This window comes from Cydia pomonella, chromosome 8 (genome assembly GCF_033807575.1).
Source record: "Cydia pomonella isolate Wapato2018A chromosome 8, ilCydPomo1, whole genome shotgun sequence".
Classification (NCBI taxonomy): Eukaryota; Metazoa; Arthropoda; class Insecta; order Lepidoptera; family Tortricidae; genus Cydia; species Cydia pomonella.
This window is the reverse complement of record NC_084710.1, coordinates 14,774,337-14,801,550: the sequence shown is the minus strand read 5'-3', so window position 1 is coordinate 14,801,550 and position 27,214 is coordinate 14,774,337. Positions and strand designations below refer to the sequence as shown.

The following is a 27,214-nucleotide window of genomic DNA, read 5'->3' as shown; positions in this document are numbered from 1 at the left end:
CGTTCAAGAAGAAATGACGAGATCATACGTGAGGTTGAAATTTCTGTAAGGAACGATCCGGAATCACTGACCTATCACACATAGACAGTGAGTCCTCATAAGGCTAATCTGCCAAAAGTGAAGCCGAAACTCGATCGATGTGTGCGTGCGACGCTCGTGTCTTACGCTCAGCGACACACATATATATACAAAAATGGGTTGCCAGAGTTCATTTATTCCCCTTAAAGTAGATGGATTTTAACCACATCCTTATACTTGGCTATCAATCATTTGGGAGTGTGTATGTAGATATTAAATTTGTAGCAAAAGCTTTCAAGGTTTCTTTTAAGGACTTTGCATTTCTGTACTTTGTGAAATAATGTTTAAATAAAAAAAAAATATTTTTTTATTTTACAAATGTGCACAGATAATAGCTGGTAGAATTGACTTTGGAATAATGATTTTAAATGATAAATATTTAATGACGATCATTTGGATTTGATTTGGTTTGATTTTATTTGACTAATATTTTCTTCGGGTTGGTGTGGTGAAAAGTTTTGTGTTTCACTTGGGGCAAAATTTGTTTAACTCTCGTAACTTGAAACCCTCGCAACGCACAAGATTCCATTTTTCGACATTTTGTATCTCTATTTAGCTCGAGTAGCAATATTAGCACGAGCGGTTAAACAACAACTTTTCCACTTGTAAAACAAATAACTATTTATCGTCAGTACTAGTAATTGTACCTAGCCAAGGTGGTAATCGCTATTGCTTCGAACAACGAAACGCTTTGTGTCTCTATCAGTCTTCCATATAAGTGCGACAGTGACAGTTGCGTTTCGTTTTTACAGACCTTAACTGTAAAACCTGTGTTCCACAAATAAAATTTACTTTACTTGCTCATCAAAATGGCGAGAGCATATTCGACTATATTTAGGCGGTTTCCATATTGCATCGTACCTATTTAATCTAATTTTTTCCGTCCATCTCGCAGACAGAAGCGGATTAGTCGGAAATCTAAAACGAATATCACACAAAATAAAAATATGAATTTAAACTGTAATTTTATAAAAGATAAAACATAATTTGAAATAAAAGAATGAAAAACTAAAAAAGAATATTTTCTATAGTCATACAAGGAACTTAAAGTAAGCATATTAATTTTATCAATGTAATCGTCATGCCTCATTTGGAGGAAAAAAGATTCATATCACCTGGCAACATTTATAAGTAATGGCGGCTGACGAAAATTTGGATTTTTGTATTTACAATTACGTAAAAATATCACATTAAACTGGATACTTACGCGTGAAATGTTATATCAGGCGGTTTGTTTTTATTCACTGATGTGTTATGACACCAATTCACCGCACAAACAACCATCTTTCTTGTATTTTTTAATTTATAACCGGGAGGTGTACACAAACCAACTCGACCTTGAGTACTGCGAGGGCCGTTCGGATACGATGACACGAGGGCGACATAATGTCGTACTCGAAATGGCTTCACTAGGGATGTACAGACTAGGCATCTAGGCTAGTTATAAATCTATGTCCGGAATCATCTACGCGTAAGCGTTCAGCGGCTCTAGCAATACCAAGATCTAGTCTTCGGCGAATCTCACAACATTTTGTTCTTGTATGTTATATAAAAGACGGTATATCTACACAAAATTACTAGCTTAAATTTACTTAGAGACGTAAAGGTCTCTAAGTCTCAGAATCATTAAAAATATAGGTATGTACAATCAAATTAAACACAAAAAAAAAAAACTTAAAGATGTATATTGTCGCCAAGTGTCCAAAACTAAAACTAAAAGATATAGAAAATATATGGTACCTAGAATCTTTAATGACTTACCATCAGAGTTAAAAAGTACATGTGTAACAAAGCAATCATTTAAAAAGAAAGTAAGCAGCGTACTACTAACTAAATTTAAAAACACAATAAACTAAAAGTAATTTATTAAGAAACAAGTTTAATATGTATAAACAGATATAGTAATAGTAATTCTTAAGTAATGACAAACAAGATAGTACACAGTGCTGTATTGTCTTGTTTGCCAGTGCTATTGCTATTAATATGAATATTAACAGCTATACATATAAGACAAAGAACCTTCACTTAATTTTATTTGGAGCCTCGTCTGCCAACAAACCATACTCTGGTTTGGCGGAAGTTGTGATTTAGTTTTAAGGTTTGTCTTTTGAATAAACATTTATTTCATTTCATTAAAATAAAACAATATAATAAAGCGAGAACATGATGTTCTCATGTGAAGCGCTGGTGGCCTAGCGGTATGAGCGTGCGACTTGCAATCCGGAGGTCGCGGGTTTAAATCCCGGCTCGTACCGGCTCGAATGTTTTTTTTTTTAAATGTGTGATAGGTAAATGAACCGATAATGAATGAATACGAATGATATGCGAGTGCAGTAGTGTTTGGCACCATAAATCTTTGAAAGGGTGCATTTTTCAAAATAGTTGAGAAAACACATAGGTATGGGGGGTGATTTGTCGATAAAATTCATCGTACTATACGTGGTTAACGGCTCGACCGTACGTGGACAAACACATTGTATATGACATGTTACAAATATAAGTGGTTTTAAAAAGACACTTTGAACTCAATTCAATGCAGTATACAAATATAAGTACGTTGATTTGATCCTAACCAGAACAAATATAAAAACATCATGATTTTCGTAAACGAAAATACAAATATTTAACAGCATGAAAGTAGTTAAATAGGACCCAACAAATGGGTCGCCGAGGGTCGTATTGTTACACGGTCAACTACAGATAAGTGAAAATAAGGGCATATAGCCCTCATAAGTTTTACTGTACTAGGAACCCTTACGCTATTGTCGTTTATTTGTGACTCACTTAGCGAAAGGGTTAAAAGGAAACGGGCAGTTTTCATCTTCGAAATCGTTGTCGTCAGATCTGGATCCGACAATTCCGATTAATTTGGCAATTGGGAGTTTTGAATGAATGATTGCGAAATGATGTCTGATGACCAAATTCAGTAGGGTGACTAAGTTCATCTTACGGGCGTATATATTCATCGATAAATCTAATAACAATGATATGTACCTACGGAACATTAGCGTGTGAAAGATTTTTGAAATGAAGGTACTTAAAGACATATTTTTGGAAATAGTTCACCTACTTTTTCATTGACGCGTGTACCATATTGGCAAATAAGGTTTTAGGTTACTTCCCGTCTAAGTGCATGTGAGTATCGTTCACGATGGCCGCGCGTTGCGTACTGCTGAACGTTGCGTCGAGCGCACGATAACTGGTTGGAGGAGGTCTTGTGCTATCGTTGTAGGCAGGCAAGGTGGCGGGTTAACTGTTAGATCTTGAAAATGGAGACCTAGGTTCCCCGAAACATGTCGCGCGAGTGACTAAAATTACGTGAGTTAAACCCTTTGGCAGGTGAAACTTATTATTATTTGATGGGTACAGTAACCGGCTTAGCGTATTTATTTGTCGCAGGTCGCTGGTAAAATCAGTAAATTACACTCTTATTCAAATTGATGTACCTAATACCTTATGATACGTCTGGTTTATTATTGTTTAGTATTAGACATTATAAAGAGGATATTCAGAGCCCCTTGGTTTATATTTTGGAATGATCCATTTAGTCCTTTTCAATCTAATCAAAGTCAATTCGGAATTGTGAAATTTTTTGACGGATTCTAATAATTTGTTAAACTAAATAGTGAGAATGTTATAGTGTGTTATATATTTTTAATCTGCTCAAAAAACCCTTTCATTTGATACCCGACATGGTAAGTTTAAAAGAAAAATGTTTGTACCGCCGACTTTATGACGTCACAGTTACTACCCCCACCATTTTCGCGCTGGGCATCACATACATATTTGTGTTCAGCGGTGGCAGCATGGTTCCATTTTTAGCGCTTGTCACTATGCCCGTCACTTTCGCGCTTACATACCTACTTGTTAGAACGTGACAGGCACGGTGACAAAATGATAAAGAGCCGACCATCTTAGCCCCATGAGACATCATACTGAATGCACTGATTATACCCATATCCGAGATGATTTTCAATTTCTAGAATACTTTTGGGCAAAATGCCGGTCTATTATAGTGGTTCAGTGGTACGTGTGGCCCTTTCGGTCGCGACCGACGCCAACCTTTTCACAAAATAAGCAGACACTGGTCACTAGGTTGGCTATACCGTATAATGCGGTCTCTCATTAAAGTCTCTTTCGTGTTTTAATGTCTCCGGTCTCCTATTTGTATTGTTTTATTACCAAACTACATAAAAACTACACAAGTTACACAACTAAATAAAATCAACACATTTTGAAGGAAATGTAGGAATGTAAGTTAGACTCATATTAATTTAACGTGCACGTCTCAAAACTTTCGCCAATTAGGTTTTGCTTACTAAGTTACCAAAAGTATTTGTTTTGTGACGTTTTCTTACACAAGTCTCTCACCGAAGTTTAAAAAGTGTGACACGATTTTTCTTATTAAGTTACTCAAGAACATGTTACTTAAGCAATTAATTTCCATAAAAAGTGACTACTAGTTTCTAGTATTAGTTTCTCAGTTTATTTTTCACGGAATACGATTTTGAACTTTGTGTTACAACACATACTTATGTGTTGCATTAACCTTCACAAGTTAGTAAAAAAATCAAACGAGATTATTGTCAAGGATAAAATAAACATAACTCCGAGTTTTTAGTTGATCGCGATCGTATTAAATCCAATTTAGCATTAATATACAAACCTTTTTACAGATAGCAAAAATCTGACAGTAGGTACAATGTTTCACCCAAACTTTGAATAATAACGTATAACAAAGATAATATAACTCCTGAACCAAAAACCAACAACCAAATTTTACAGATAGATTTTCTTAAAAAAAATGTGTCTTAATCTGAGATTATAATACACCAAACAATTGAGGTACCTACTATTCTTGGTTGCTTGAACCGAAATTGTGTTAGTTTCACTTCTGAAATAAAGAAAGAGGGTTGCTACGTACAGCGACAGCACTGGTATTTATCTGTTTTAATTTTTCACTGCGCTATTGAATTCTGCATTTCCAGTTGGCACAGAGCCAGGCAATTTTTTGGCTGGAATTTACAGATCCTTTGGACTTAAATGAGCGAACTGAATAATGGTTTTACAATTTATTTTATACGAGATCTTTACAAAGCTCTTTGATAAACGTAACTGTATCTATCAGTGGTTTTGTAAAACTGAACAGTACCTTCGGTTTTAAAGCTATTCGATGGTTGTTCCAATGCTGAGTTTGTGAGAGGAGCACTTTCGTGCTTTAGAAGGAACGTTTACCTCATATCTAATAATTGTATTTGCCAATGTATGTATGTATGTCTATTACTGTTTGTGTTTATGAATAAAACAAATTCTATTCTATTCTATTCCAATGGTTACCAAGCCAAATATAGTAGAATACCTTGACACATTGCTAACATTTCAATTCTGATAATTTATGTTGCTGTTGGAGGTTGAACCAGATTAGGGCGATGGTATAAGGGTTACATTTAAATATTTTATTTTAGCAAAGACAATGTCATTGTCATCACGAAAAAAAAAATTCCTTTTGTAAATGATATTCAATCCTTAATTGTGAAAAATTGTTGTCTCTTCTCAATTTCTAATAGGTAACTATATCGAAGGTCACACGTTTACTATGCGATTGGAATACCCTGCGCTTAAGGATATTGGAGGTTTTTACTTAAGGTCGGCCGAAAAAGACAGTTGTCAATCGTACGATAAATTTGATATGTCCGGACCTGAAACACCTTCAAGTCTTCAAGTACCGGTACCTGACCTGATGGTAATGTGAGCTAATATGGTGCCGAGCGTAATGTCTACTTTATTGAGGTACATAGTTTCAGAGTAGGTATTAGGGCTGTGACGTGACGTGACATTTGGACAGTGACATATGAATTGCAGCTTTATAATCGTATAAATACTTACAAATAACTGGTAACTGCTTCCTAACTTGCTGATAACAAACAACATAGGAATTTGTTATGAAAGTATTCAAATTTTACCAAACAAATGTTTTATGCAAACGCAGTTGAAGTTGAAAGGCGAACCACCAAACAGCTCATAAATTCTCTTAAAATATTCAAATAGCGAAGCTGTTTTCTTTAACTGTAGTTGGAAAACTTTCACAAAGAAAATGATTGATAAGTTCTAGAAACACCACTTACATTTAATAATAAAATAGTTTGAACGTCGTTCTCGTCCAAGTAGGTGCCATTTCAAAGACTTATTGTGAGGGTATTGACCGCAGCCTCTTTGTACCACAGTGTGGCTTTGTATGCTGGTAGCATGATCGATTACAGATATTCGTTATCATTTACATAACAATATTAATATCAAGTGATGTGTGTGGAACTCGGCATTTTTCGGATAGGAATGGAGAGATGTGTTTTTATGTTGAGATGCCGCGTTTGACTATTTAGTTGCGTTTTTGACCAATCGTGAAGTTATCAACTTAGTTTTTTAGGCATTTTTTTATCGTTTGATGCGTGTCTAACTTCATCTTACCCGTCCTATTTAGAAAATTTTCCCGCCACCGCCATGTTTTTTAAAACTTATTTGTTTTTTTTTTGCACTGTGTTTAGACATAACTTCAACTAGCCATACTCAATAGGATTGCGTTGTGGTATTGCAAAATTCTTGCTCCGGCTACATTATCAGACAAGCCGCATGTATTCCATACTTCGTATTATTTTGCAAGTAGGTATTATTATTACATTACGGGGGAATATTTCTTTTTCCATATTTTCACAACTTTAAAGCTATTGTCGCTTACAGAAGCCAAATAGATTACCATTTCGTGACCTATTTAAATAGAATAAAAAAGGTATGCTGCCAATGTAATATATTATTCAGAGGAATGAGCGTAAAGAAACGTATGCAAAGTAAAATTGTAAATGTATGCTTCGCAGCTTTGCGCAGAATTCCGCAAGTTTTCCGGTCGACCAGTTGCTGGAGAATTTTTAATAGAATATGGCCTAAATAAATGGATCGGTGTTTATGTTCTCCTATCGGGTTCGGATTCTTGCTGTAGGTATGAGATTACTAAACAATACATAATTTTTAAGAAAAAAAACCGACTTCAATGAGGGAGACCGGTGAAAGAAAAATTATTATTGATTTTGGATCTCAAACAATGAAATTAAAAAGACTGGTAAAATACCCGCAATAGGGTATTCGACTATATTTAAAATACATTTTTACACATCATGCATGAAATAATATTAAAAATGGTTATAAGTTTGCTTAAAAGAGTTGAGAAGTACCCTCAATTCCTCATGGAATCCATCATCAAATCTCAAGCTTGACAAAAATGTACCTTGAAACCTAACTGCTTCACAAACATGCGAAGAGAACAAATTGCCAAACGTGAACTATGTGGCGTTGAAGAGTTCCATTCTGTTCATCATCAGCAGTTCCGCTTTATCAAATGTCACTTCTACAAATGTAAATGCTTGATTTGATGATGATAATACTAAAATCACTATATATATGCCTTTAACATTTGAGGAGTTCTCTCAATGCCTCATGGACCCCATCGTCAGAACCCAAACTTGACAAAAATTTGTCTTAATAATCTAATTTGCTTCACAAACACAGCGAAGAGGACAAATCGCCAAACGTGAACTATGCGTCGTTGAAGAGTTCCATTCTGATCATCATCAGCAGTTCCACTTCATCAATTGTCACTTTTCAAATGTAAATGCTTGATTTGTTGATGATAATACAAAAATCACTATATGTATGCTCATCACATTTTAAGAGTTCTCTCGATTTCTCATGGATCCCATCATCAGAACTGAGTTTTGAAACGGGACCAATCTGTATATATATAGATTCAAGCAAGAAAATAATTTTCAAAATCGGTTCAGAAATGACGGAGTTATGAAGTAACTAACATTAAAAAAAAGAACAAAAAAAACCATACAAATCGAATTGATAACCTCCTCCTTTTGAAATCTTGAAGTCGGTTAAAAAATACATTTAAACACGCTATAATAAAATCTAACCTAGGGTGCCGCCAGCAGCGGAGCAGGGCCCAAGCTGCCGGTGGTCAGGGATGCAGAGAGAGGAACACTAGATCACCGCCTTCTGCATCTGACCCTTGATCCAATCACCCAGCGAGAGTATCTCCAGATTATTAGTATTTTTACCAAGGATCTATAGGCAGTTATGATATTCTGTAAATAAACACAAGCAAGTAACGTAGTAGAAAGACCTGGATGGAGGGTATAAATGTGTTTTTTTTTTAAATTATGCGAATAATATACTGTGGGGCGTTAATAAATAATTGGTATAATATTAGGTAGGTACTTACTATTAACAACTTACTATTCTTAGGTAGGTCAACAATTTACAGATGAGAGAGTAAGTAAGTCTGAAATTTTGCGAAATCACACGGACGATTCTGTTTTTTTTTTGCATTGCAGCAATATATTGTCAAAAAAAAAAAAACCAAAATGCATTAAGCAGTAAAACTTTTTACTTAAAGTATCTTTACAATCGACATTATGTCGGGTGTAAGTATGTGTTAATAGTAAGTACTTACCTAATAAATTCGTTTGATTGACCGATAGGTATGAATGTCGTTTGGTTTTGTTATTTATTAGTGTTCTTTTTTTATTACTTATTAATGTGTTTTGTGTTTATGAAATATCTGTTTACCAACTTGTGGAACATTTCGCCGGGGTTAGTGACGAACTATTTTAGGTTTTGATCCAGTTCCCATGTTGCAATGATCGGATGCGGTTATAAAGCAATTGCAGGATGATTCATACTCGTTCGGTATTTGCGTACAAACGCCCGTTCATACGCTGACCCAATAGCAAATATGGGCTGTTCTGCACGTGGTTCTTGCTGTAGGCAAATATTTTACTATATTTGTTGTTGTCGTTATGATGCTTAGCGGCACTTTAACGTGATAACCAACGTTAATAACTATAGATAGCAAATTGTGCGATCTACAATACGTTGTCCGGCATTTTAAAGGTTTATTGGATTCAGTATTTATTGCATTATGTTGTTCTTTATAAGGTGTTAAGTATTTCTGGATCAGACATGTACCCTCTTAGGGCATAGCAAATCTTATAACTAATATCTAATAGTTTATATAATACAATTCTCGAATAAAAATTTAATTCAATAAAAATTACATTTCCACATATCACATTAAAATGTGTTGGAAATAATATTTTAAAATATTTTAACACACACACACACACACACACACGCACGCACGCACGCACGCACGCACGCACACACACACACACACACACACACACACACACACACACACACACACACACACACACACACACACACACACACACACACACACACACACACACACACACACACGTACACACAAGTTAAGGAACATTATTGACTTTATTTCTGTTTTTCTATTATTTACTAAAAAAAAACTGAATTTATATCGAAAACACGTAAAATGACATCGGATGTAGGATAAAGTCTGTTGGCTCCGATATCGATATCGTGTCGGATTATGTGAAACGGTTTGAACAGGCGAGGATCGGGGACCGAGCTTATGCGGTATACTTAGATCACTACTCACCATCAGATGGGGCATTTAACTCGTGCTCATTATTAACGTTGCTTGTCACGCTTTAAACATAAAACAATGCGTATTAGAATAAACTTTAAAAGTGTACTAAAAATCAAAACATAAGTTATTACGTCGCCGGTCGAATGTTGGTCAGTTTGAGGAGTACAGCCTACATTTTACTTTATTGCTCCTGCTGCAGGCCGCAACCGGTAGGTATATGTAAGTTTATTTTAATCCATATGAATAATAATGCATATAAATAGACAGGCCGCAATTCACTTGTATTTCGCATTATTTATGCTTTAACTAACATCCATCTTTGGCACAAAATGTTAGATTTTGGAATTTTATTATAAAAACATAATTTGTAAAATATCCAATAGACCAACAAAAAAAAAACACTCCGTTAAGGAAAAAAATCTGCACCGAACTCGATCATTCAACAACATTTAGTTTGTATTTGGTGAAAATAAAATACAAGAAATAAATAGCAGCAGCTTTTATTTAAAACTTGAGTCTGCACCAACCCGATGGTTATCGATTTTTAACTACGATTGGTTAGATTGCCAAACGTGACCCGAAGCAACAAACAAATAAACCTCAAATGTAGAAAGGAATACAGGCTTTAGTTTAGTGTTTATCGAAATAAATGTTTCAATTAAATTATTAGATACAAGAAATAAATAATTTGAATAAATAATTGATATTAAAAACCAACTCCCAACCCAACTGGGGAAGTACCTCCACCTTCTTACAGAAAACCGCAGCCAAATAACACTAGACCCTACTCATAGTGTTGTGTTATTGCCGGTGAGTAAGGTTGCCAGAGCTCAACGAGGGTGCGGAGTGTTAAGGTCGGCAACGCGCATGTAACTCCTCTGGAGTTACAGGCGTCCATAGCCGTATGCTTGTTTGCCACCGACGTAGTATAAAAAAGATTTTAATGTTCGCAGTTAAATAAATTTAGTTTACAGATACACACACACACACACACACACACACACACACACACACACACACACACACACACGCAACCCAAATAGGTTCTAGGGAGAGGTAATCTATGTTCTGCGGTAAGTCCACGCTGTCAGCCTGATTTATACCGGTCGTATATTCGATTCCCACATACGTAGTTATTATTTAAAGTGCATCCCAAGTACGTAATCCATAACGTCACTGGATGCCGATACATTTTGGTGCATTTAGCATTTTCTATTTTGCATTCCTGTCGGTGGTATGTTGACGTCACGAAAGTCATATTGTTAATTCAATACGTAGATGTTCATTTGCGGATTTTGCATACTTTTTGACCCATGGTCCAGACCCACGGTTCCACTTCCTTTTCGAAGGCCGGATTATGAATGTGGTTTTTTGGCTTTTTTGGACGGATCCAACCTGAGGTCCGCTTTAAAAAAAAAAAAACCTGAGGTCCGTAGTTTGAAAAACTTTGGGCTTCATCGTAGTTGATCTACTTTTGTCAAACTTGACGTGTTCGTAGTTTCAGTTACATTCCTTAGATGGTTCCCTCAGATACCTAGCTGTTGTTCTTATGCATGCATATTGCCTTTATTTATAGAAGCTATAATACCAGTTTGTAAAGAGTGCCTTAATATATCCGCCACCCCAGCGTATTCCCGCGACCTCCACTCAAATTTGATCATCTCATCTAATCAAATTCTGGATGAAGGGTGTTGAGGTTACGGGACAACCTGCCGAGTCGACCCAACGCAATGGACAAATGACGTTATGTCGTCAAACTTGAATTAGTATGTTAAATGTGATATAAGTATTCAAATATGGGCCTATGATGTCCGAACGATTTCGTTTAAATTAAATTCATAATCGTTGGTCCTTAATCAATTATAATCGAAAATCCAAAGTTTACAAAACTTCGGAACTCATTGTTACACAACGATATACTCGAGTCATTTGTTTCCAAGACTTCGGAAACTACTGATATCGTTAAAGGTACACTGAAAGCAAATCAAAGTAACTTCGGCGTGTTCTTCATAAACTTATTACTAACAACAGGGAATAAACTCGGTCCCTTTATACCGACCCTTTGCCAGAACACTAGGTGAACCGACCAAGTAATAAAATACCAAATTCTTGACAATTCTGATACAATTTCGTACAAAATTGGCAACTAAATTGAGGATACTAAGGGTGAAATTGGGTTGGATATTGTTTATTTATAGATGCTTTCTGTGCCCGCGGGTAAGGGTCAATTTAATTAATTACAGGAACCACGACATGCCTCCTATTAAACCTTTGTTATGCAGTATTATTTTGTTGTCTACGACCAATATCTTAGTGTTATTGTATATTGCGGGGCAAACGATAACAGCTTGGATTTCTTTTAATTACCTCAACAACTGATGTTTTTAACACCTGGGGCGATTTGAATTTAGTAAAATCATTAGCAGACAAACAGAACTCGGAGCGATAACGAGTACCTATATGAGAAAAGTATCGATAATTGAGTTTATCGATATAGGAGCTACCTACTTTTAATAAAAAAAATCCCCATAATCCAATGACTAATTATTAGCTTCGAAAAATAATTTTGAGTGCTTCGACAAAATCACATTTTTTTTAATCTATTAGCCTCTTCCAAAGTTTCGATTTCTGCCAGGTTATTAAATATTATTTTCTGTTAGTTGATTGCAAATAACACCAAGGGTTTCAAATAGTTTCACTCGGTAGCATTGCATTATAAACTATTCAATATTCCAGAACGTTTCCCATCCATAAAACATCGACTGAAAATTAACATTGAACCGCGGAATGTTTGAAATTCATTCCGTATGATGCAAGTTTAAAACTGGACCACGTTCTTTTATAAACGTAACGTAATATTGATGTTATATTTAACCTTCGATTAGCCCAATGTAAGGTGAGTCAGCTTCTATTATGAGCTAGCAACGTCTTTGTACTGACACTTGGTTTGACGCAGGTCTATTCACGTCTTCAATAAACTTGGCGATCCGTCAGCCGTTGGACAGGTACATGTATGCGTAGATGTTCGCTATTCGACGTTATTACATGCTTCTATTTGCTTTCACCTGTCCTGGTGCTTTCAAGTAGTCGAAAGTTAGATTAATATTTCACATATTATGGGCTTATAGGATTTGCAGGATTTGAAGTCTTGGATGTGGTTGATAACTGCGCCAAGAAAAGTACAGTCGACAATAAAGGCTCACGACAAATTTATGAAAACTTAAGTTAGTATTACTTTAACACGTTTGTTGACAAAATGCTTCATAGTAGGTAAGTGCACACCGTATAATATAACATAGAGTCAGACCAAGCTCAGTTGGCAACCATTTTGATAGCCCAGTCTGTGCAGGTGTTAAGTAAAAGTCATAATTTTTTAGAAGTTTGACGTGTAAAATAACACTTGCACTGTCTGAGCGATCAAAATCGCTGCTAACTTACCTTGGTCTGACTTTATAGATATACGAGTACTGCAAATCCAGAGGCGTCACAAGCGCTTGACCGGTCCTTTACAGAAAATTCACTTACCTTTAAGGGTTAGGGTCAAATGCAGGTCCCTCGACGTCAGGGGACTCCATCCTCCAGAGTTCTGGCACCCTGTCAGGAAAATAAAGAGACACACTCTTACCTGTACGTACTGTTCTGCCTGTGATGTTCTCTGTGAGCTGGAGGTACTTCTTAGGACTGCTCATAATCAAGCGTGACTTTACTGCGCCGCACATTTCCTATGCGATGCGATGCAGAGAACAAAAGCTGTAGCAGTTGGCTTTGTTAATTTAGGAGCTTCGTACTCAGGCAATTACTCACGCGGAGTTCTCGACGTGTTGGCAACAGTTTAGCGCAAAGTATAGGTAACCTTATTTAGCGAGTTAGGTTTTTTTGTATGTGTCAGGAAATAAATTAAGGGTCCTTTAGATTAAAAAAAAAAACACCCTGTCTCATCAACCTCCTTAGATAAATGTCTTGGTTTGCTTATGAAGCAGTTGGCTAACATTGGCTGTCAAAAATTGGACTAAATTACTTCAAACTTACCATCGGATTTGTATGACTTCTACGCCACTGGTCTCCAGATACCTAACTATTACAAATTGAGTACGAAGTACGAACTAATTTTTGACATACAATGAAGGCAATTGGATATTAATGTCACAAATACATTTGCCATGACATGTCGTAACTTTCCCACTTCTATCCATTCCCAAAGGAAACGAACAAACTTTAAATGACGGTAACTTCACGTGAACAGGATAGTAGCTTGAAAAGGCCATTGTGGGTGACACGTCGCGATGGGTGACAGGGCCGATTCAGCCGTCACTCGCACGCCATCGAGGGCGGATTGCAACGTGCGGGCTCAAAGAGATTTCGCAAGTAGTTTGGTTTTGTAGAAAATACTACTTCACGAATAGGGGTCATAAGAGTGACTTCACAGTTTCTCACACGTCTAATCGAGAGATGATGAAGAAATGTTTTCACTCATTTGCATTTCAGCACTTTTATGTTAGTGGTAGAGACATCACATACGAGATAAAAGGAAGTTATTTGTCAAGACAAGAAATCAGAGTTAGAATGCGCAACGATAAACAAAGCATAAAATAAAAATTATGTGCAAACTGCGGGTAGTTTTAAATAATAAGTTTTAGACGGAAACGAAGCAGTTCCCGACACGCCTTTTTAATAGGGCCGCCTCGAGCAGTTGCACTTACTTACATGCGATTGCTTTTCACAAGACACAGCATATAGAACAGTGTTTGTTAACTTTGAAGTGATGAGGGATCACTGAATATAATTTATTTTTTGCCAGAGACTCGGACACTCACGTACTCTTAGGTACGCGAATTTGTTGCACGTTTCCCTTTCACCCTTTCAGAAAGGTAAATGGGACTATGGCTCATAAAATGGTATACAGTTTCATCGCACACTGTTTATGTTTCTGTGAAACCCAGATTTTGTTGATAATTATTTACGCTACACAATTTTTTATTTCCGCTACAAGACTAGATAATTACAGCCATTACGGATATTTACTAGTAATTAAATTGCGGAAATTAACTGTGATGATCAATGAGCGGAATTTTTCATAGCAAAAATCAAACTTTCAGAGGGATTGACCTAACTGTTTTATCGACTTATCGATAAATATTAGTCACCTAACGAAACAAAGTTAAAGTAATGAAATCAGGCTTTTGGATATACATACAAACAAATTAACGGTGTCCCTAATTAGCTGACCGCCACTGTATTTTAGTATAATAGTAAAGAATAAAACAGAAAATACTTTTATTTTAAATTTTCTATATGAAACTTATCATGAAAAATTAAAAACAAATATTACTCAGAGTAGGTAACTAATCTCCATTCAAAATAACAGAGTCGAAATCTAAATTGTACTAAATATGTTTTCTTCATCTTCCCTGTAGTAAAAGAAAATAATCATTATTTTTTAACATTGTCACCTTTCAAATTACTCCTTTTTTCATTGTAGATCCATTTATAAGATGAAAACGAGCGTTCTACCTCAGTTGAAGTAACAGGAGCATATTTGCAGTACTCGATAACGGTGTTTTGGCTGTAATCACTTTTTTCTATAAAATCAGCATATTTGCGTATCATGTCGTAGTCCGGAATTCTATCTAGTACTTTTTCAAGTTTTATTTGCACTGTGTGAGATCCACACCAATTTAGAATAGTTTTCACCTGGTCAAGTATTAGAAGAGAGTCTAATAAGGTACAGGATGTTTGTAATTTGATTATTGCTTCACATAAAATGCCATAACTTTATTTTATGTACAACAGATCATTTCTCAAATTATTGTGCTTAAGTACTCTTTTCGCTTCTCTTATTGCAGCCGACTCTTTTGAATTTAAGTTTGAAATTACTTCTGTAATACATTCCAAATTTTCTGCATAATATATAGCTGCATTAAGCCACTAGGTGGGGACCTAGTTATAATAGATTTTGGAGGCAATGGTACGGATGGACAAATTTGTTTGAATATTCGGACTCTATACTTTAATATTTACTTTAATATGGAGATGCAAGTTGCTTATCAAAGAGGTCAAATGTTACAGAATAATCTTTTAAGTTGATTATGGATACCTAATGCGATATTATTCCGTAACATCGATAAGTCGATAAAACAGTTAGGTCAATCCCTCTGACAGTTTGATTTTTGCTATGAAGAATTCCGCTCATTGGTGATGATATGATAAAGTTCCCAATATTTCAGCATGGTTGCGCCTGTTTCACGAAATAATTGACGTCATGCGAGCTAGTCATACATTTTAGACCCTTGCTTGATGCGAAACACACCATTTTAAAGCGAATTGCCAAGTTCAATCGTTTATTTCCGCTATATATGTGCGAATTCCATGCGAGTTGTCGTAGACTATTCATAATACGAGATCTAGTGGGAAGTTTCTGCACCTACTTGCACCATAAATTGAGCCTTCACTATCACAATGTCTAGTATATTGTAGGTATAAACCTAACTCGGAGCGTCGGTGTGCCTCCTTGGGATAAACTAGGAAAGAAAGAAACTGACATCAAATAGATTTTACCTATCAGTTGATGCTGAGGGTATACTTACCAGCGCTGTGTACCGACTTTCAAAATAAAAGCAGCGACGTAGAAATACGACGTTTTACCGTACTTTTGTAATTTCTTAATCATCATGTCTTTAATATGTACCTATACATTTATTATTAGAGCAGTATTTTATTTAACTTTATCCGTCATTCTCATCAAATGAAATAAGTTCATCTGAGTTAAAGGCGTTTTTATTTATTGTTCCTGAGTCGCTAAAATTGTGATGCTTTGTTTTAAAATGAAATAGGCAACATAAACCTACTTAATTTTGGCACTAAAATAGGTCCAAATCTAATAACGCTCGACTACTCATAAGATATGATTAAAGTATAAATTTTAACGCTCCCTTTACACTTTAATATTTTGCGCCATACGAGAGAACATTATAATCTAAACCTGATAACGAAAACCTATTTAAGTTAAAGACATTAGGTACCGTTACGTTAAGGCTTTTAAACATTCATAACGTTGTCATATAGTTAATTTTAAAACCATACACTACCCAATCAATATCATCTCTATCCGTTTCAATAAAAAATACTTCACCAAATTGCAACTCGGGCAACATGAATGATTGATACAGAAATATTTTTGACTGCAGTGCTGTTATTCCTATCACCTCACACAAGCGTCGACTCAGATGGTCCAGTGTAAGTGATATCACCGATTTATCATCATTCACATCGTTATCATCATCATCATCATATTAGCCAATTGTCGTCCGCTGCTCTTAGAGCGTTTTCACATTTGTCCGATCCGATATCGAATATTGGATGAGGATGACCCCTTGGAAAAAGACAATTTTTATTTTTTTGCATTAACGCTTTTTTACATTTTACTTCTTAGTGGTCATTAGTCATCTGATCGGACAATACTCGTATGGAAACGCTCTTAACCTCCTCCGGTGATCCCATAACTCGGTCGTTTGCCGCCCTTATATCTACTTGAATGTATATCCAGCCATGTCGTGCGCGATAATCCATAATACGCCTCAAATCGTCGCTCCATCTTGTCTAGACGCCTACCTTTTCCCACCCACTTTGAGCTTTTTGGATTTGTTTTTTGAGATATATAAAATTACTCGATATTATTGGATATCTCTGTGGCCCTTATGTTTATTTCTATTTCAAGAATTAGGACACAGAAAAATGACAATTTGCTCGAATCTGGAGAAGCCTAACAGGACAAGTAATTCCTTACATGATACCACAGCAGCAGTGACTGCTTACATTGTATATTTTTTAGATTGTTAGGAAATGCAATGACTTATTTATTTCTACTTCTATCAACTCAAATAAAAAACGTAAAACGTGAACGTGAAACTATGAACGTTATCATAAACAATGAATTGTTTAGAGTTTCCGCTTACCACCAGACGACCCTCCGCTAGTTTGCCCACCGCGGTATAAAAAACCTATAGCTTTGCCTGCGTTGAATACTCGCTGGCTATGAGAATCCTGAAAGGTACTGGCGTAAAAAACACATGGCTACAGCTTCGCCGCTCTATAAAAATCTTTCGTTTTATAAAGATTTATGTGCCATTGGAAATGTGATACGTTTCATCTCTCCTTCCAAAAGTATACAGGACGGGTCAAATTTACCAACTTTTCGGTTTAATTTAGTGCTTAATTTATTAAGTAGGTGAAACAACGCTTAGTTTACTATACCGGGTGGTTCCTGTAACAGGAGCAATTAATTACTCCTCAAACTGACCAACATTTGTTAAACAACTTTGAAAATGTAACTTATGTTTTGATTTTTATTATATTACACATTTAAGTTAATTCTAAGACGCAATGTATTGCGAATTTTGTTATGTCCAAAGCGGGACAAGCAACGTCAAACACACTGCGTGACAACCAGCGTATATTGACAATAATATTAAATTTGTATGAAAAAGTTAAAATCTAAAGATTTCATAATTTTTTAAATTTGTTATTAAAAACTTATATCGTTTTAGGAGTACAATACCTATATGGTTTAATTATTTGCTCGTGTTACAGGAAACAACCGGTATAAGATATTTCATATTTTCCAAAATTAGCAGGACAATGATTTATTGGAAAACTTATCTAAATTTATCGAATGTCGAAAAACGTTTATTTATGTTGATTTATAAAACATTGTCTAATCGTAATATAGTCAAGGAATAAGGGTTAATGGTAAATTGCAAAGAATAGTAATGGCTGCTGTGACAACAATACCCGGTCTCCCCTACATATTTAAGAACTTTACCAGTCTTATTTTTATTTATTATATATTTATTGATGGTATATACTGTAGGTAAGGATGATATAAATAATGGAACTTCATCATGTACATTTTAAATGCAAATCATCCTTTAGGTATTTCGGTATATAAAACTATACAACACTTATAACCTTTTACGACAGATGAGCTCGATGCACCGGCTTTATATTTAGTGTTCCGCTCGGTAATTTATTGTGATAAATGATAATTGACCCGGTCAAGAGTGAGTCAAATTCATAAATAATGGGTAGACTTTCATTTGTAAATAAATTATAGGGGTTAATGCTAGCTTTTTGTCCCTTAAATAAAATCTTGGGCTGGTCACACTTTGTGTAGTAGGAATTATAATTTTTCTGTGATTTTCTGTGATCACGTAAGTTACCCAAGGAAATCAGTTAAATATACGTTAACATGCACTCAAAGTCAGCTCACATAATTTCTACCACTATGTAAAATACAAAGACATATATAGACATGTTTCGCCAAGATATTTTTATATATTTTATATTGTTAAATCAAATTACTACTGACCAGTCACTTCACTCCACAGATTACTTCTAAATATTGGTTTTCAGTAACTCGTTACGTTCCAATGTTTGGATTTTATTGATATTTTCTAGAACTTCTAGTTTATCCGTTTCTTTACACACTTGTCTGTTCATGACATTCAGGTATTAATAAATTCACGTACTTAATTAAAGTTATAGGCAAATGTTAGAACTAGGTACTTAAAGTATCAAAATAGTAATAAAGCACCAATCTACTAAATTGTTTACAACTTTTAAACATAGCAGTTTTTCGTTATACAACACTTCACGTCAACTTCACACATTGTCGTAATTATTTACGAGCTTAAATAATAGTTTGCAGACCCCATTCGGTATAGTCATTATTAATATTATTTAAAATCAAAGAGCTTATAATCACTACGTTCTATTTAAAATAAACCCCTGATAAACCGCGATCAATTTGAATGAATGACATAAATTGACAACAGCCTTTAGGTTTTTTTTAAATCATAGACAATTGGTGATACAACAAGAAAAAATTTGTTAACAATATTTGGCTAACCGGACTCTATAACAATTACCTATTAGGCTTTAGATATTATTGCAATAAGTATATTATAAACTATACACCCCAATAACAGAAAAAGATATTATAAACTGCTGAGTGTTCAATAAAGACCGTTATCCTTAAAATCAAGATACTTTTACCTAATTACGTCATATCCTGTAGTCCTTCTTCTTACCAGGGACAGGGACTGAGCTAGTACGGTGAATATGGGGTAAATGTTTTCATGTGAAATGTAAAGACATGTAAAAACAAACTTATAAACTGAAAAAAAATGCGCCCTAGAAATTCATATATTTATGTATAAAAACAAAATAATTTCTAGGGCGTTTTTTCTATTTGATGTTTTTTTTTCTCACGTTGTTAAACGTTTGTATGATAGTATGTCCTATAGAATATTTTAAATATATTTCTCAGCACTTTTCTGTAGCATTATACACATTTTGTGCTAATGCTAAGAGTTATTAAAAAATAATCTACGTTTCTTCCTAATTGAATCGTAATATGATTGAATTAGGCAAATGTTTTTTGGTAGAACATACCTATGCAATCTGACAAGAATAGATCTAAGTATGTATATCTGCGCAATTACGCACACTACGGCCTTGCCCCGCTGACCGATCGTAACCCTAAATAATTCTGTACGGGCGTACTGCAAGTAAGGAGACGCCTTTAATTAAGCGTTTACATGAATACAATATGGAGTGAAGAATATATATATATACGAGTATGTAACACGCACATGTTGCCCCATGATTGATCGTAACTTTGTTATAATTTAATTACAACAACCGCAAGTTTAAAGCTCAATGTGTTTTATAATGTGAGAGTAAATCGGAAACTAAGACATACCAAATTTTATTAATTAAAATCAAGAGGTCAATTTTAGATAAAAGTAAATTAGAATAATTAAAGACTAAAAAAGTCTCATACATGATGGGGAAACGCACATGTTGCCCCCTGGTTGATCGTAACTTTGTTATAATTTAATTACAACAACCGCAAGTTTAAAGCTCAATGTGTTTTATTATGTGAGAGTAAATCGGAAACTAAGACATACCAAATTTTATTAATTAAATTCAAGAGGTCAATTTTAGATAAAAGTAAATTAGAATAATTAAAGACTAAAAAAGTCTCATACATGATGGAGAAACGACGGCAGTCATATTTGCGAAAAATCGGAGCTCGGTGAAGTTTCGTAGGCAAAATGGAAAAATGGGAATCCGGATTAAAGTTTGGTCTAGAGTCATGTACCCAAAAAGAAAAAGCTAATTATGGACAGTGGTATTTCTCTCAATTGTTCGGTCGCGCTCGGCTCACGACACGACTGCTGCGACAAGTAGGAACATAAGAGACAGTCCCCTATCGCGTCGAATGATGGTCCATATGGCATGGCAGAGCTGTCACGCAAAATGTTTGTAGACATTTTTTGGAAGTTTAAGTAATAAAAATGCGGTAAAAATCATATTTATTCAATTATTTTTAAAATTAAGCCCAACCAAATGAAACTTGAAAGAACTGGTATACTCAGTGGTATAGGGACCATTGCCGACCTGCTCCGAAGTTTGAGCGGGATAACGCTTTACGCGTATTAAGTATGGCAACATCCCGCTCGCATGTCGGAGTGCGAATGGGACGCAGTGCGAAACAGACGCAGAGCAAGAAAGAAAACGCCTTACGCGAATCATGAATTCGTCGTCTTCGTGATTTTATTGTCAATAACGAAAATTGTGCTATTATTAGTGATGGGAAGGCCGAGTAGTCGGCCCACTAGTCGGCTAGTCGGCCAGATCATCAGTTTCATTGAAATTCTGACGCGATTGAAAAACAATCGTTTTGCTGAAAAGTTATCCCTGCAGGCGCAAAGGCTTATCACAATGATCCTCATTCAACTTCTATCTTTTTTCTATTTTGCGATCCTGATCAGATCTCGCTCTCACTTACTCAGGTAAGGTGTACTTATTAGGGGCATTTGCAAGGCTCTATTACCCGTACGTAGTCGCCATTCAAGTTACCATGTCTACAAGCTACGAAGTCTACGAGCAATGTCAATCCCTGTCAAGTGTCTAAATTTTGCAACAATAATAGTTCTCGCACAACCTTCCTTTGAGCAAAATAGAATTGTTTTAATAACAGACCCGTGTTTTAATTTTAAGAGTTAGACGCATAATTTCACGAGATTCGACTGTGATAGCAACATGTAGAGGTGAACACCAGACAGCCGTACATACGAAAGTAGTCACACGGTTAATATTATGTAGATTTTTTTCGTAATATGTACCCTAAATAGGTATCTATAAATCATTTACATAGTAAATATTGGCTGCTTATTTATTTCGCCCTTCTTTTCTGTTACTACTAACGTGCCGACTAATCGGCCTTTTTTGCTAGCTAGTCGCCGACTAATCGCCGACTACAAATGAGGCCAGTAGGCTTTCCCGACTAATCGGTACATCCCTATAGCTATCTATTTTCTGTTAAACGTGCATGTACAGGATACAATACCTATGTATATAATTAGACAATGTAACGTAATGTTCTGAAAGACAATATAACGAGAATAGCCTACGGTTGACGCATACGACAGGCACTGCGGCCTTGTCCTGTATTCTGTTTATTTCAAACAAATCCATATCTAATATCAACCCGATTATCTATGCCTCGCGCTCACATACTAAAAGGTATGTTTAGTCGCTCACATTGGTGAACGCTGTTGCGCACAAACTAACAAGATCTTCAATCTAAGAGATACGTGAACATATTTGAAAACTGCTCTGGTGCACTATTTAAGCCTGAAAATAATTTAGATGTAATGCGCCTAAGGATACATTCTATCATACAGCGTTTTATTATACCACTGAACATTGATACAAAAAGTAAATAAACTTTTTAGCTGATTTTTTCTGAAGACGAATATTTTGTGGAGCATTTTTGTAAGTATATATATATATCGTGGTTTTCAATTGCAATAATAACGTATGTATTTACTTTTTCAACCTGTCATAAATGATTAGATAATATGATTGGATTCACTAAGAATATACTTGATATTTAGACTCCCCGTTCACTAAGTTACTAGCTAGATCTAAGTAAATCTGTCATATTCGTATATTGTTTGTGAAACTGAAGCAATTAAATTATCAGGACCACTATTCATTTCGAAGGCTGTAGCGGCAGCGGCTTTTCTAATTTAAAAGAAAATACTAGCTGTCACTGAAGTGAGAACTAGACTATATTTACGTATATTAAACACTATTATAGCAAGAATTATTTTGAGTAAAGCGCTAAAAACGGTTTGTAAAATTATCACTATTAAAAATAAAAAGTACCCTCACTGCAAAATGTCCGCGCGTGCGATGTACTTATTTATTTACAGACTCGACGACTATGATATGAGCCATATCATACGACTCTCATTTAAACAGTTAATTTTGCCTCAAGGTCGTTACAGAACATAGTACTTCTCCCTTCTACTCTACTTGTCTCTGCAGCACTAGCAGCAAACACATACTTTATCGAGTATAACGTAACCGCTTTTAGCAAAATATCGTAACGTTTTCCCTCTAAGCTAATATCCTTACACTGGGCAAGCCTTGTCCACATTACTACGATTTATACACTGACCGTGTATTCTGACTAGTTACGCGAGCACGGGCGATTCGGGATTATGGGTTTACCAGTGTAAACTGTCACATAAAATTGCGTACAGACCGGCTAGCATGAGTTGCATTTTTGCGCGCGACCCCATACATTTAACGCGACTTCAAGTATGGACTCAGATTGCCCGAATTTGTCGCTCACTCGCTGTGCGCACTGCACGCGCGTTACAGGAATATACTGTACTGGCAATTTAGATACCTTAAGACAGGGGTCGTGGGGTTGGGTAACGATCGGTAGCAAAGAGCTGGCCAGCTACAGCAGGAAGGTCGTCTCCAAAACAACGACGATAGACCTCCCCACATCGATGGGAAGCGGCTCGCCACAGCCGTCGCAGTCAAAAGGCGGACACGGCCTCTTATACCTCCCTTCAGGGAGGTATCGAACGGCATTCAGTCCTTAAGACCGTGCGGCGAGTGTGCGAAATTTGCTGGCTCTCGGTTTTTTTCTATGCTCGCCTGTCTTATGGACCACAGAGTGTCTCTCCCAGTGTGTACAGCCATTATACTGGTTCGCTAGAGCAAACAGCACCCACGAAATAAAATTTAGAACTCTATAGGAATGACATTCCTGCTTAGCTGTGCTTTTAGAACCGTGATTATACTGTTGTTTATGCAGTAAATTAGGACTTGATAGCGCTAAAGTGGCCTAGAAACCAAGTGGGTGAATAAGCGAGTTAAACTAGTTTAGCTTTTTGAAATACGTAAGTTTGGCAAACATGAGTTTTGTGTACAAAATGTATTTAAAAATATCACTTACGAGCTCTCTTTGTCCAAAACAATTCCACATGTAATACTCACTAAACACAACACAGCAAACTCATGGGACTCAGACAATTTTTTTTTACATATTATAGAAGTATTATAGCTATCAGTCTTGATGATTCCACCAATAATGTATAAAATAACTCACGTGAAAACTCGTATCAAACGCACTGACACGGTCATAATAATAACATGACAGTCTAATACTCTGTGGTTGCTTATTTTTGGCTGCCAATATTGAAATTAGAAAAAAGTTATACTATGTAATGTTTGTCGATGGAAAAAGGTTTTGTTATTTCGTGGTTTTAGGTCTAAAAGCAAGTATATGCCCGTGGGCCGCCAGGGACAGAACCAAGACAGAACTTACGCAATGCAGCGATATTTAAAACTCGTTTTAACATCGCTGAAAATATTACAGAAACAACCTTCATTGTTGCCCACCAAGCTTTAGTGGGGAACAACAAGACGTTTATAGTTTTGAAGTAGGACTTAGTACTTTTCAGAAGAGAAAAGTGAGACTATGACCAAGACAACCCATAATAAATTATTTTTTAACAAGCAGAAACGTCTGCGAACGATGCTATTAAGCTTACAACAAATTTAAAAGTGAAAAAAATTCTGCCTTGGGTGAGACTAGAACTCACGGCCTCTGCATATCCATAATAGTTCTTTGATAAACAAACCATAACAGTTATTTCTCTACTACTTAAACTTATATTTAAAGTTAATAAGACCAACCAGTTTGGTCATTTCACCATTCCCACCTTTTGTCTTCACAATAGTTATACTTCCTTAAGGTGGTTATGACACTGCTCCGCACTCCGGTTTTTAAACGTGGTTCGTCGTGCACCGCAGCTCTAGACGAATATACGGAGCAAACCGCATCACTGTACTTCGCTCGTATGTTGCTTCGCTCTTCGCAACGAAATGCAGCGGCAGTGTGAGTGTGATAACCGTCTTAAGTTTGTAGTTTTTTAGCCCACGTTGCCGACAACCTACCCGCAAAGGCCGACTTTGCGGGTCTAAATTTTCAACGTTGTGGTACTTCTGCTAGTTTTGAACAGGAACTCGTCTAATTACTAGTCTAATAAACTCACAATTTCAGCTATGCTCTATATACTCGGTCGCTGGTTTTTCCTGTAGGCGTTCTGAACAAACATTTAAAATAACCGTCAATGACTCATAATAATTTAAATACTTAAGCATTCAAAGTGTACGTTTTGGATTTATGGTCTTCAGTCGTTTATGAGGAATCCAAGAACAAACCAACTGAGCCATAAAACTATATATACATTTGCCACCCATGCATTAAGTGATTAAGTAGCAATGAATCAGTCAGAACTCAATTCGTAATTAGTTACAGTAATAAACTATTCAACTAGAACGTAGTGATTATATGCTCTTTGAAACTATTCAAATGAAAAGTCGTAATGACAAAGATAATATGTTCACCTACTTCTTCTTTTTAAGAAGCGACAGAATAAGCGGTGTATAATGCCTAGGTCTAGAACGTAGTGATTATATGCTCTTTGGGTCTAACCTAGGTACTTATTTTATATATCCTTTTGACATCCTTATTATTTTTATACCTCTATTATTTCTGCTCGACCGATCATGTGTCAGATTAAGCAATGGCAGTGTTATAATATCCAATATTTGTTGGCGATTTATTTTCGTATTATTGATGGACTGACATTAGTTGTTATTTAAAACTTGAATCCAAGCTTCATTCACAATTATAGTTACATTTCACAGTGGCGTCTTCCAGTGGAGAAGCGTTGGTAAAGTATACCGACTTTTGATTTACACTGGTTAATACACAGATCTAGAATGACGCTTATGCTTGTAATCCTCTAACCACCATCTTCTTCTTTTCATCCTGTTACCCCCTGCTGGGGTGTAGAGCTCGGATCATATTCTGTCACTGACTCCGGTCCTGGGCAGCTTGGGTAAACTCCTCCCACCCCATCCCCAATACACCCATCTCTTGTTCCACGGAACGGCTCCAAGTAAATTTAGGGCGGCCATGTTTCCGTTTGCCGGGTATCTTACAGGTCAGGTCCACTTTGGATAGGTGGGTGTCAGGCTTCCTGGGGATATGCCTAATCTGATGCCATTCCAAGATCTCCTTCTGTACGGGAGCTTATCCGGTTATTTTCAAATTACCAGTACTCTGTAAAATAATTTTTCATTATGTTTTTCTGTTTTGTTACAGATCATCAGAGTATGGAATCTGACATCACGAACTAAGCGACAAAATGCGCGCTCTGTACAAGGAAGGTTATCTTCAGCAGTGAAAAGTTATTTTGTGAGAGCAATGGTTTAATAACCATGACGGCTCGCGAGGTTGAGTTGACGGGCGGGGCGCCTTGGGGCTTCCGCATGCATGGGGGTGTCGATCAGAACCAGCCTTTGAGGATATCGCGGGTAAGCCAGTCTTAATTAGGTACCATTGTGTTGCAAAATTGCATGAACACATTATGAATGGAATTTATTTATAAAGTCGCCATGCACTTTTACAGCTGGGTGTACAAAGGACTTAGCAACGTACCTTTCCGAGATTCGAAAACGTTGAATTAAAACCCGTGCGATAGCCTGAACTTCCGTCGCACGTTTCGCGCGGTGCGCCGTATATTTTGTTTCCTTCTAATTTTCCTAGCTTTATGTTCCCTCTTAAGTATGGGGTTCTTCAAAAAAGGAGTGTACAGGTTTTTAAAGGGTCGGCAATGCGCATGAAACACCTCTGGAGTTGCAGGCGTCAATACTCCATAGACTAAGGTGACGGCTTACCATTAGACGGGTCGTATACTTTTTTGCCACCGACGTGGTATAATAAAATCGTGGACCGTCTAACTACAGCTCCTTAGTTAACTACGGAATCCTAAAAGCCTAATATGATTTCCCAGTACTCAATGAATGGGCTTCTTTTAGGGCTTTGAGTTCCTTTGCTGTAACCGTAAAAAGCCTAACCGCATTGGTGACGTGCCAGAACCCATCTTCATTAAGCCAATCACCCTGAATACATAGTATCATCATGTAACAGGTTCTATTCCCGATGGATTAGGAAAGCTAATTACTTAGAGCGTGCTCCGATCGCATACTGCTCTAAATTTTAAATGTCCACGTCCGTACATTTATATGAGGCAATTTATATTAGCATTACAAACGTTTCTGCTACATATTTGTAAATATTAATGTGTGGAATAAAAAGGGTATCTGCATTAGGTGTTCATATGGGAAGGCCATTTAGAAAACTGGGATAACTCGTTCTGTCTAGGATTAGAC

The 27,214-nt window shown here is 36.2% G+C and overlaps 1 protein-coding gene across 1 annotated transcript in view; it reads left to right on the top strand.

Annotated features, from left to right (window-relative positions):
- The window catches only part of LOC133520648 (uncharacterized), a 258,897-nt gene that overhangs the window by 12,387 nt on the left and 219,296 nt on the right, over positions 1 to 27,214 (top strand). Inside the window, 1 exon segment of the mRNA XM_061855198.1 lies at positions 26,145 to 26,356. Coding sequence (XP_061711182.1) covers positions 26,261 to 26,356 — 96 coding nt within the window. The 5' untranslated portion in view covers positions 26,145 to 26,260.